Source organism: Metarhizium album (assembly GCF_000804445.1).
Source record: "Metarhizium album ARSEF 1941 chromosome Unknown scaffold_1, whole genome shotgun sequence".
NCBI lineage: Eukaryota > Fungi > Ascomycota > Sordariomycetes > Hypocreales > Clavicipitaceae > Metarhizium > Metarhizium album.
In genome coordinates, this window is record NW_024467575.1 from 1,383,192 (window position 1) to 1,395,058 (window position 11,867).

The 11,867-nt window shown below is 55.7% G+C and overlaps 3 protein-coding genes across 3 annotated transcripts; 2 read left to right on the top strand and 1 right to left on the bottom strand.

Annotated features, from left to right (window-relative positions):
* Positions 1-4,163: 4,163 nt before the first annotated feature.
* MAM_00382 (uncharacterized protein) lies at positions 4,164-4,691 on the top strand (the record flags this gene model as incomplete). The annotated part of the gene is made up of 1 exon (XM_040819181.1): positions 4,164-4,691. One exon carries the CDS (start codon positions 4,164-4,166, stop codon positions 4,689-4,691), a length of 528 nt encoding a protein of 175 aa, XP_040682446.1.
* Positions 4,692-6,543: 1,852 nt separating this feature from the next.
* Positions 6,544-8,877, bottom strand: MAM_00383 (NIMA-like protein kinase; the record flags this gene model as incomplete). The annotated part of the gene is made up of 3 exons (XM_040819182.1): positions 6,544-8,252; positions 8,308-8,775; positions 8,838-8,877. The coding sequence occupies 3 exons, from the start codon at positions 8,875-8,877 to the stop codon at positions 6,544-6,546; spliced, it is 2,217 nt and encodes a 738-aa protein (XP_040682447.1).
* Positions 8,878-9,718: 841 nt separating this feature from the next.
* On the top strand, positions 9,719-11,736 carry MAM_00384 (ankyrin repeat and BTB/POZ domain-containing protein 1; the record flags this gene model as incomplete). The annotated part of the gene is made up of 3 exons (XM_040819183.1): positions 9,719-9,940; positions 10,038-10,086; positions 10,172-11,736. The coding sequence occupies 3 exons, from the start codon at positions 9,719-9,721 to the stop codon at positions 11,734-11,736; spliced, it is 1,836 nt and encodes a 611-aa protein (XP_040682448.1).
* Between the last annotated feature and the right edge of the window lie 131 nt (positions 11,737-11,867).

Genomic DNA, 11,867 nt, shown 5'->3' on the forward strand with positions numbered 1-11,867 from the left:
CTACTTCCTTTGATTTTCGAGCCTCCAAATCCAGCGAGTTGTGCACGGTGTGACCTGTCCCTTCCACTGCGTCGCTTTGATATGCACGGCATAAAGTTTTAGACTTTTCCAATAAGGCAGTCATTTCCGAAACTCTATTATAGGATCTTCGGCTACGTTATAGAAGATCCCGGCTATAACAGCGTTCCTTCTGCTTAGTACAACGAAAGGATGGTTTAATCTCTTGTGCACGGCCATGCAAGCTTCAGCCAACGACGGTGCCTGAATCGAATCGAATGCCGACATAATAGCAATAGCATTTCAAACCTGGCATAGGTCAGAGCAGGTTACATGGCAGTGTTGGTGGAGCGAATCATCCTCCCGCTGGTCGCAGCCGGTCTGGTTACTTCACAGTAGTACGGAGTAGCAACGTTAGGACGTTAGGTACTCCGTGCTCCGTACAGCCGGATATGGATATGGGCCAGGGGCCACGAGTTGCCTTGGTGCGCCTTCTCGCCCACGTTGCTGGGACTCACTCAGGCTAATATAAAAGGACAGTTCCCACTTTCCATAAGCCATAAGCAGGTCAACTGATGGCTGTTGACGGTCCTTCGGCCGGAGCATGCCGTCAAACTGCAACGCAATCCTCGTGAAAACCGACGTCGCATGGCCCGCCGTCGAAGCGGAGGCTGAACCCCATCACGGGCGGAACATCCAACGTTGTAGTATTGACACTTGCAATGACCGATAACTCTTCAGCTTTGCCAATCTGCAGTTCAGGCCCTCTGTTGCAACGGGCGCATGTACTGTGTACCGAGTGCTGCAAATCTGTTTTAAGCTTGGCAGGTCCTGAGACATGCTCCGCGCCCTTTTGGACATGAGCGTCATGGCGAGGGTTGCTCTTCTGTCCCCCAGTCGCGTTACGCAACCAGCCCCCAACCAAGCGACGCTGTGGTGTGGCCGGAACCGAGCGAGGTCACGCAATCCTTTCGTGTACATTGACAAATAGAGCAACGTGCATGTCGCCATGCGTCGTCAATGCCTGCTGGACGTAGCCCGTCGTCGTGGATGGTGGTAGCCCGCGATCAACTGAAATGCCTTCTCCGTGCTAGGCAGCAAATATGTCTTTATCCAACGGCCAAGGAGGAATTGGCAGACATGGCCATTGACACTCACCCTGTGTTTCCGAGGGACGGGCAAGTATGGTTGGCCTTCTACAGAAACTCTTCCAATCCTAGTGGTTCAAAATGGCGAATTCTTCTACTGTTCCTGCTCCGCGGTTACCTTCTTCAGTCTTGTTTCATGGGTCGATACCATGTAGTTTCTGCTGACAATTCTTCGGGGGAGACGGGTAAGGTTTCATTTTCTGCCCGTATCAACGCCGCCATCGAAGATCGTCACAGAATTATGATGATCCTCATGTTTTCGTTTCTCTTTTTCTTTTCTTTTCTTTTCTTTTCTGGTCGATGGCAAATCGCAGCGGCATCCCGGCTTGTTGAGTTCCGGCAGACGCCTCATCCAACGAAACCTGGCGCGGCACTATTCAACGTTCCGTTACACCTGGTTTGAGCCTGTTTCGTCATACTGCTGTTCGAATTATAAAATTTGCAGCAGAAATCTTCCGAATGTCGTGCCTGAGACAACTGTCTCGGAGATTAAAAGCCACATACTGCCTCAGCAGCAGGTGTCAACTTTCAGTTTCTGTCCCAATCAATACGACAACGACATAGGCGAAAGCGTATCATGGGACGGCGTCTCCCTTTGAACGGTATGGACTGGGATTGTGTATCACATCTTCAAAGTTAGTTGAAACGGATTGTTGAGCGTCCGTGTCTTACAAACCGTGGAGACAAACACCAAACCTACAAGTCTCACAAAACGTTTGCCGAAAGTAGCAAGGCAAAGACATCCTTCAGAGGATGGGCGCGTGATAAGCTTTGTCAGTGACCTGACAGCAGGATGCTTAAAGAGTCAAGACCCGACTGCCCATACCATCTACACACCATTGCTGTCGTCTCCCCTCCCTTCTTTTCCATCTTCTTTGGGTGTGTAGCATTCGTCCGACGGGAGCTTCCGATATGCGGACCGGCGCCGAAATGTACATGCAAGGCACTGAGCGTTTCACAACCATGGACTTACATCATGAGATAAGCTGCATTCGTGGCGGCAAGAGACACGAGCAAGTTTTCTTCGCAGTCGCCAGCCGAGGAACCATTCGCAAGCTCGTGACCATTGCAAAATGGCGGTGTTCCATTCCTCCGCCCTCTAAGAGAGGGGACATGCGAGGGGGGACCAGAGGGGGATAATGCACACCATCTCAGGCTCAAGCACCCTGTCCCATCGCAACATTCGCACTCCAGCTTCCTATCGTGTCCATCAGCTCACATTAGTGGGTGGTGGTCTTGCTCAGGCGGCCCCGGTGCATGCCATCGAGTTGGGGCGCATCAGCTGAAATGATTGCATCCGCCACGATTTGTGAGTCAAGGTGCCTCGCCGTCTTGCGATGCGCATTGCGGGTAGTGCAGCCATGCCACAAAGAACTCTCGCAGTGAAGCCCCGGTAAAAGAGCGCAGTTTCAGCGACCGGCAGTGCTGCATCCTCGCAACCGTTTTGAGTGCATCATGGCCAACGTCGAGCATGGAGGACGGGGTGCAAAGGCTAATGAATGTCCAAGAGTCCAAGTACTCGTGTTCGCCGGCGGTGGGGACAATAAGAGGCCCGGTAGATTGGCAAAGCCCTGCATCAGACAAGATTCCATCAAATTTTAGATGAATTTGAGCTTGGCTGTGCAGCTTTCCTTCACCTGCAGTTTCCCGCCTCTGAGCCGACCCTTCCCTGCTGTCCAACAAGCCGACGAGTGACAAGATACCGAGGTACCTACTTAGTACTTGGCACCTGGGCATATGATAAATGAGCTGGTTTGCCTTCTCGTGGAAGGTGCTGTGCATTTGTTGTTCGGTGTTCCTACTTAAGCAACTGAGACTGGACGCTGCTCCCCGCAACCGAAGGAGGCAGATGACTGACGCCATACAACCAGTGAGTGTCGTTCCTTCCTAGTTCCCAGCAACCCGGGCCGCTAATCCACAGCTCCACTCGGCTTGTAGGCGCGATGTGCAGGCGCCGGAGCCAGGAGCAGGAGCAGGAGCAGGAGCACCAGCACTGAGCAAGCCGCGCAAATGAGTGTGTCACTCACAACTTGCTCGAACAGATTTGAAGACTTGGCCGGGATGACACTCCGGCTAATCAAATCCCTCATCCCTCTCCTCTCCTCTCCTCACCTCACCTACCCTCCCATGGGCTTGGGCTCCTCGATCAGGAGGTGCTCGGCGGAACCAGGAGCTTGTCCTTGACAGAGTGAGTCCGGTTCAGTCTCCCGAGTGTTGGCCGATTCCCTGCAGGGCGTCCACCAAACTGTCGAGGTACCAGACCACTCCCACGTTTCTACACCTGCATTGAAACCCCAAGGCGCAGCGTTTAACGGTTGTCCCGAGCCTTGTTGACGAGAGAAAATACAGGTATTTCTTCTCTGGTACTACCTCTTCGAGCGCAAAAGCCATCCATCTAGGAACGTGTTACGAAGAGGAAACCTTGTGTTGTTCCCAACCAACCTCGCGGCCTGGCCCGTTGAGGAACCGGCGAACCGCCATTGACATTGAACGATCTGCGCCGGCTATTGAATCCCCCCAACACTCTCCAATCACGAACCAGCTTGATAATCTTTCTCCCCCCCAGACACAGACCAAACCGACCACCACGACCTGGCTAGGGCAGCCAAAGTGAAAGGCCCCGGCCAGAGACAGACACCAGCTGGACATGCCGCGCACCCGCCATCTTCTTGCCGCGCTTATTAGCTTCGACTCTGAAAGGCTCGAAGCCATATTTCGGGCTGTCCTACCTCCACCCGTCTTCATCTCGTGCTAGTGCCAGTACGTCGTGGACCTGGCTTCCGCCGACGTCGCGCCTTCGAGATCATGCATGATTGTGCCCGACTTCACCATCATAGACAATCACCGCTCAAGCACTCGTGCTCTTCGATGCCAGCAGCGCCCCCAATCAACCCCGAACCCCCAATAACCGTCGCCGCCGCCGAGCCGTATCGAGGTCATTGACGGGCTCGGCCGCCAAGCCGTGAAGGCTTTTAGCCTTTTTAGGCGCCCTCGCATGCCTTGTGCGTGTTGCCCACGATGACGACCAATGCTGTGCCGGACACACAACTAGGGCTTTCGGCGGAGGAGATACAGCTCTTGCGGCAAGGTCAAGCGGCACTTGGAGGGGGCTCAACCAGCTCTCGCGCCGCCAGCAGAGCCAGCAGCCAAGGTCTACTGCTACTAGACAGCTCCTCTCTTGCTGCTCTGGGAAGGTATTTTGATCGCTTGATGGCAAACATCGAACAAAACATACAATACCTTAGCGAGCAAGCACAAATGTTCACCCAAGTGCAGTATGACCGTGCTGGAAACATCATTGATGGTGCTGACGCGGAAATTGCGAGATATCAGCAGATTCTGGCGCAAGTTGACGAGCTAGAGACAGACTTTGACCGAATAGCCCATATCAAAGAAATCGTGAAGGGATATCGGTCCAGAGTGGAGGCGCTCGAACGAGACTTGGAAGCAAGCGGGACGTCTAGTCGGCACCACAAGCATTCATCTCACAAGCATTCACACACGCACTCGCATAGGCAAGGCTCGTCTTGCAAGAAGAGGCCCTAAAACGGATATTGCATGTGTCCATGCTAAGCCGCCCATATCAACAGGATCATTGTTCAATACGGGCACAAAAATGCATACAACATAGCCTTATAAGCTATCCCGCCCTGCGGCCACGTTTCATCCACACCCAGCGGAATCCATGTGTCCTTTACACAGACGCTAGCTGAACAGATCAAGGTTGGACTGTACGAATGAGGAGGGAAGGAGACGATCTGAAAGGAAACCTCGAAGATGGAACAGAGGCCTCGCGGCCGCGCAAAGACACGGATAGGCCTCACGGCTTCGTTGACTTACTCATTTGGCGTTTGTTAACCCCCACCGCTTGATTTGAGCACGTTGTATTCGTTACGTTTTCTTCCTTCCCTTGTATTTGGAACAACTAGCACGATTTTGGCGAGATCCGCCGTCCTTTGTTTTATCTCGGATTGAATAATTTGCGAGCTTGCGCATTTCAGGAGAGAAATGACTCATTCAGTCGGCCCCAAAAACACTTCCGCGCATCATCAGACAGGCCATTCCGGTGATTTACCCTGTGGCCGCCAATTACAGACAGCATGGAGTAAGGGTTTGGTTGTTTTACTTTGATTTTCACGTTTTTACCCGGTGGATTTACAAAACAAGACTTTTACTGATCGCGAGATACCTTTTGGAGGGCGCACTGTTGGATTTGGGCGGCGTAAGGACACTAGGGGTTTTTTTTGGTCTTCTTATTACCTGGGCTTGGTGGAAATAATACCAGCGGAAGGGGGCAAACAGAATCAACGACTGTGGAGGGCAGTGTCTGAGACGTTTGGATGAACAGGTTGACGGAGTTAAATGTCATGCCTTCACGGCAGTCAATTTTCTGCGGTGCCAATTTCGGTGTGAACAAGGCAATCGGTTGGTCCAAACCCCTCACACTCCGCACAAGGCCACGCAAGATGAGGAACACAAAGCTTGTGCGCCCCGATGCCCATTGACCCAATTAGGATGGACGTCTGTATTCTGTATGCGCCCAATGGAACTTGTTTGTTCTCGTTGCTGGCAAACTTGGGCCAGCAATGGCGGATTGTGCGACCCATACTCGGAGCGTATGTGGAAGGGATGCCGCCGGTTGGTCTGTTGGGATTCGCAATGCGACGTCAAGGCAGCAACAGCAACGGGAACGGGCATGGGCATGGGCATGGTGTTTGTATCAAGAGGCCGAGCGGAACGGCGCCTTGCCCATCACGAATTACAATCAAGCGGCAAAATCGACGTACCAAGAGCACCAAGGAACACGAGACGAATAGACCCTGAACAACAGAGCGACTGCAAGCAAAAGCAAGAACATGCAATACGGCTGATGCCAATCTCAATCACATCCCCTCGCATCGCCTTGCATGGCATCACACATGTCCGTCACACCAGTCATCACACTCCACAACATATGAGACGAGTAAATTAAGCCGCCAAGCAGCACGCAGCACACGTATCTAACTATCTACACGCCAAACCCTCATCGTTTCCCTTCCAGCCATCTCGTGAACAGGCGAGGCTGCAAGGCAATCCAACCGTGAAACAAAGAAAAAAAAAAGAAGTAATGGTCTTGTCCAGACTATCTTGTCCTTAACGCCGGAGCATGCTCAGGTTCATAATACTCATCCCCGTCTCTTTCATCGAAACTTCCAGCAGCTATCCAACTCACTTCTAACAAAGCGCCAAAGTGTCAGACAGAAAAGACGGAGAGGAAAGGATTCGCAACGCACAAATGAAACGCTAATCATGTCTTGCGTGCCCTGCATGGAAGCCGCGTTTCGCCGTGAAGCTTCTTGCCACAGTCCTCATCCGACTTGTTCAATACATGTTTCCTCTCTCAGCGAAGCAAGGATTCTTATACCTTGGTTATTCGCTTCTGCCTCGGCAAGAAGGGACTTGGCATCTCATCTTTGTCTGGATCCCAAATAGCAACCGACTCACAGCCACTGCCGCTGCTGCTGCCGCTGCTGCCGCTGTTGCTGCTGCCGCCGCCGCCGCCGCCGCCGCTGCTGCTGCTGCTGCTGCCACCGTCTCCGCTCGCTCTTCTCTCAGTAGCCCGCTCCTTAAACGTAGCACGCTTAGGACTGACATTCTCCAGAGCGCCACCGGCTGCACTCATCGGACGACCACCCGCGCGAGCTTGTTGCAGTTCAACAAGCGTTCTGCCCTTGATGTTGTTCTTAGCCGCCATCTTACTCAGAGCCTCTCCGCCACCGACATCCTTCTTGACCGAAGGTTTGCGCGTCAGGCCGCCACTTGCATCAGTTGGGAGACCTGCCATGGATGGAATCTTGCTGATTGGTCGAGTTGGTGAGCGCGGGCGTGGCTCGGCCTGAGCACCGGAGACTGCCTTGGAGACTAATCCAGTGGCCGACGCCTGAGGCTTCGGGCGGTTGAGGGGACAAGATCTTTGCGAGGAGAGAACCGGCCGATTCTTGCCAGTAAACGGATTCTTGGCAGAGCGAATATTCCGCGTAGGTGAGGGGACAATGTCCTCGTCGTCGGATTCCATGGGGAGCGGCTCGCGAAGGTCCCATCTAGAATCAGCAGTCTTGTCCGCGTTGGCTGCAAATATGTTGCGTGAGTGAGTCGTAGGAGCTCTGGTCGCTCCACCACGGCGGGGCGACAGGGAAAGATTGGCAATGGCCATGGGACTGGGGGAAGCCATTTCGACATCCATTGGCGTTCCGGCGTGACCAACGTGCATTGTCTGGGCTCGGCCGAAGGGTGTCCGTGATGCTCTCTTCAGATCCTTGGACGCCTCTGGACTGTCAAGAGAGTAGTCGGTGAGATCTTTTGTTGAGGCGAACTCATCGCCGCTGCCGCCGTTCAACGACTGCGGGTAATCTGACCTAGCCATGGATGACGCATGATCTTCGACTGGACGAATTACTTCTGACTGGACATGCTTTAGTTTTTGCAGTTCGGCATCGACGCGCACCTTGATCTCCTCCTCAAATCGCTGTTGCAGCTGTTCGATCTCAGCATTGGCGAGACGATCAATCTCCAGCCGAGCCTTGACCTCCCACTCCCTGCGCAGTTGGGAATCAATCTCTTCCCGAATCATTAGTCTCTCGCGCCCGAGGTTGGCCAGTCTCTCATTCAACTCTTTTTCCTTTTGATGCAGCAGGTCCTCCTTTGCGCGCAAGGATTTGTTCAGGGCGACGACTTCCATCTCTTTGCGCATCAGCCTGACGACTGGCAAATCGAGCAATTGAACTGTATCCGGTCGCCGGTCCGGATTCACCTTCAGGCAATCTCGAATGACCTGATTCAGTTCGGGGGAGTATATCTCCGGTAACGTGGCCACCTTGCCCTCCTTGATCTTCTGCACCAGCTGGAAGTGTGACTTTGCGTTGAAAGGAGGCTCCCGCGCACAGAGCTCGTAAATGATGCATCCGAGTGACCAAATGTCCGACTTCAGAGTGTACTTCTCCGCCGCACAAATCTCAGGAGACATGTAGAACGGCGTCCCGACGTACGTGGACGCAAAATCATGCGACTTGATCATCTTGGACAGCCCGAAATCTCCCAGCTTGACCGAGTTATCTTCTCCCAGGAAGACTGCATGCCGTCAGTATCCATCCCGTAGCCACGGCTGCAGCCCGCCACAACATACCATTCTCAGGCTTCAAGTCCCGGTGGAGGATCGTCATGGCGCCCGCAGGCACCTTTGGCGTCCCGTTTGCGCTGCCCTGCGTCAAGCCCAGTGCGTTGGCGCCCGCCTCGGGCGGATCAACGCCGTAGTGACATCGATACAGCGCCATGACGAGCTGGCTGAAAATACTCCACACAAAGCTCTCCTGCGCCCTCTGTCCCTTGTGCTGCAGGTCCTTGATCACCCGTCCGAGGTCCCCGTTCCCGCAGTACTCCATGTACAAGTGCAGGTCCTGGCTGGCTTTGAGGTGCTCACGGTGGTAGTAGGCGACGATGTTGGCGTGGCGCAGGTGCGACAGGATCTGGAACTCGGCGTGGAGCTGCTCTCGCTCCTTTTGGGACATGCGAAGATACGAGATCTCCTTGCGGCACATGATGAAGCCGTCGGCCTTGCGGCGTACTTTGCGAATCACCCCAAAGGAGCCATGGCCTAGGCGAGAGAGGCGGTCAGAGGCGGGCCGGGAAGAAGACCTGGGCAGGCAGATTACGTACCAATCTTCTCCAGGGTCTCGTACTTGTCTTCTGACGACATGGCGATGGATGCTGTCCCGAGAGAGAGCCGACGTCAATCCCAGGGCGGTCGTGCTCGTCCTTTAGCAACCCATAAACGCTGTCATGCAGTACGGTGGCAGGAACACGCTTGCAGACAACCGAGCTCGCTGCGTGGGGCGCAAGACACCGCAATCATGCAACCGCAAGAGAGAGAAAGAAGAAGAAAGAAAAAAGGAAGGCAAACCCTGTTGTGGTTCGTGACGAAGGCTGTGACTAGTGATGATGATGATGGTGTTTGTCGAGGGAGGGGTGGCTACTTTTTGTCGTTGGATATCGCTGCGGTCAAGTTGCAGACACCCAAGGGATGGAAAGCATCGGGTTGTCCTGCTCACGGAATAGCGTCGTCGGGTTGTGCATTGAGCTGTCCACGGCCAGTGGTCGAACTGACCGGGCTGAGAGGACGACGGGGCGTAAACAGCAGCGCTTGCTGCTATGGCAACGCGCTATCGATAACGGGAACAAGAGCCGCCACTGTGGCGCGGCAGCAGCCCTGGCTGAGGCGTGGCGCGGCGGTGGTGAAGGGTCGGCGGTGGGCGGCAGCGCCGGCCAGCCAATAGCGACGGGTTCGGATGTGTCGCGGCTTGCGCGGGCGCGCGGAGCCGCTGGAAACGCCGTGAGTGGGGACTGGGACCAGGACGCATCTCCGGTTCCCCCCTTGACGCTCTTTCGCACTTGGACTACTCGGTAACGTTGGATTTCTCTCCATTCAGCTCATCTCATCGTACCTTGCCTGCATCTCTCCCCATCTCCCATGTCCAACTCGGTGCAGCAACACACACGACATCGACGGCACGGGGACCCCTGTGCTGCAGCAGCTGGACATGGTGCTCCGTAAGCACGAATTGGAGGGGAAGCTGGGCGAGGAGAGCGCCATGATCAAGAGCGGCGTGCTGCGCGACGAGAACCCCCTCGACCAGAGCGAGGGGTTTGACGAATTCCTGCTGGCCTGCAGACACGGCGACTTGCGCCGGTGCCAGGAGCTCATCGGCCGGGGCGTCAACATCAACGGCAAAGACCGGTTCGACTACACGCCACTCATCATTGTGAGCACTGAGCACTGCCCTTCCCTGCCCCGGAGTCGCGGCGCGAGTCTGCCCGTTTTCTCGTCTCCGCCTGCGCCCGGCTGATTCCGCGTAACAGGCCAGCCTCTGCGGACATTACGAGCTCGTCCAGCTGTTGCTAGACTCAGGTACCTGCTTCTCCATCTCGTCCCGTCCGTCATCGGGCACGGACACGACGCCGCCGGGCATCCAAGGCTAAGCAAGTGGCTCAAGGCGCGCTCGCGGAACGCAACACGTTCCAGGGCGAGCGCTGCATATACAACGCCCTCAACGACAGGATTCGAAACCTCCTCCTCCAGTACGACTTCTCCAAGTCGTCAGACCCCTACGTCTACTGGTCCGCCCACGTCTCGAGCCTCCTCACCCGCTCCGCGCCAAGCACGTCAGACATGTCGCTCACCTCGGGCTCGCGCACCTTCAACCTGCACAGGTTCCTCCTGGCGTCGAGGACGCCCTACTTCCGCACGAAGCTGGAGGCGCAGCCCGAGACCCCCTCGTGGCATCTCGCCAGCACCGTGCCCGTGGAAGCCGTCCAGATCGTCCTGCGCTACCTGTACCTCGGCGACCTGCCCAGAGACCTGGTCCCCCCCGGCAGCCGCGCCTCCGAGGAGGACGTCGTCAGGGGCCTGGACAAGATCAGCAAGCAGCTCGAGGTCGAGCACCTCTGGGAGGCCATCATGGCCACCAGCGACCGCCGGCTCGCGCGCCAGCGCCGCCAGGAGGAGGAGCAGCGCGCCCTCAAGCAGGTGGGCGACTTCTTCCGCGCCAAGGTCCTGGGCAACAAGATGGTCGTCGACACGGCGCGCGTCCACGACACCAGGTGGAAGCTCGGCAACGCCGCGTTCGCAGACGTGCTCCTGCGCGCCGACGAACCGCCCGCCCCCGGCGCCGGCAGACGGCCTCGCAAGTCCGCCCTGTACCCCGTCCACAAGGCCATGCTCATCCGCAGCGGGTACTTTGACAGGATGTTCTCGGGGAGCTTTGTCGAGTCCCGCCGCTCCGAGGACCTGCGCGTCGTCACCGTCGACTGCGCGCCCCCGGTCCTCGAGCTCGTCCTCGCCTTCTTGTACACGGAGAGCACCGCGTGTCCGCTCCAACACGCCCTGGACCTGCTGTACACGGCAGACATGCTCCTCCTGGACACGCTCAAGAACAAGGCTGCGCAGGCAATCAGCACCCTGGGAAGCGCCACCTCAAACGTCCTCGTCGACCGCACCCACAGGCACACCAACGGCCAGGCCAACGGGACCAGGCACGCGGAGCGGCAGGCGGAAATGGTCGAGGCGGAACCCATCAATATATACAACGTCATCCACGCAGCTTGGGATCTTGGCGTGCAGAGGCTGGAAGAATTTGCGGCGCGCTACTTGGCCACCAGGTTGGAAGACTATATCGACGACCCTGATTTTCAGGAACTTATCCGTGAGAGTGCGGCGCGAATCCAGCGTCGCGAGGAGACGGATACGATTGAGTTGCTAGATGACATACGATTCTATTTATCAGAGCGTTTCAGATTACGTTTTGAAGATGCTGGGCTGGACGACATGATGATGGATCAAGATGGGAAAATTGACGTCGAGGCGGCCGTGTCCTCGCCAGAACGGGGGGACGTCGTGGTGACTGGACATGGGGCACGCAGTGGAGCAGAGAACGACGGGGTTGTCGAGACTTTGCATGGTGACATGGCCGAGGATGAGTTTGTGTCGGATGCTATCAATTATCAGATCCTGTTGGGCAAGATCGACGCCATGCTGGAACGGCTGAAATTGGATGCCTAGGTTGCCTTGTTTGGTTGGTTGAATTGGGATGGTTGGTGTATTATACGCACGACACGTGTCTAGTTAGACGATACATGTTGCAAAAGTAGAATGGTCAGTCATTATGGAATAGAGTGTATCCAGAATTTCCA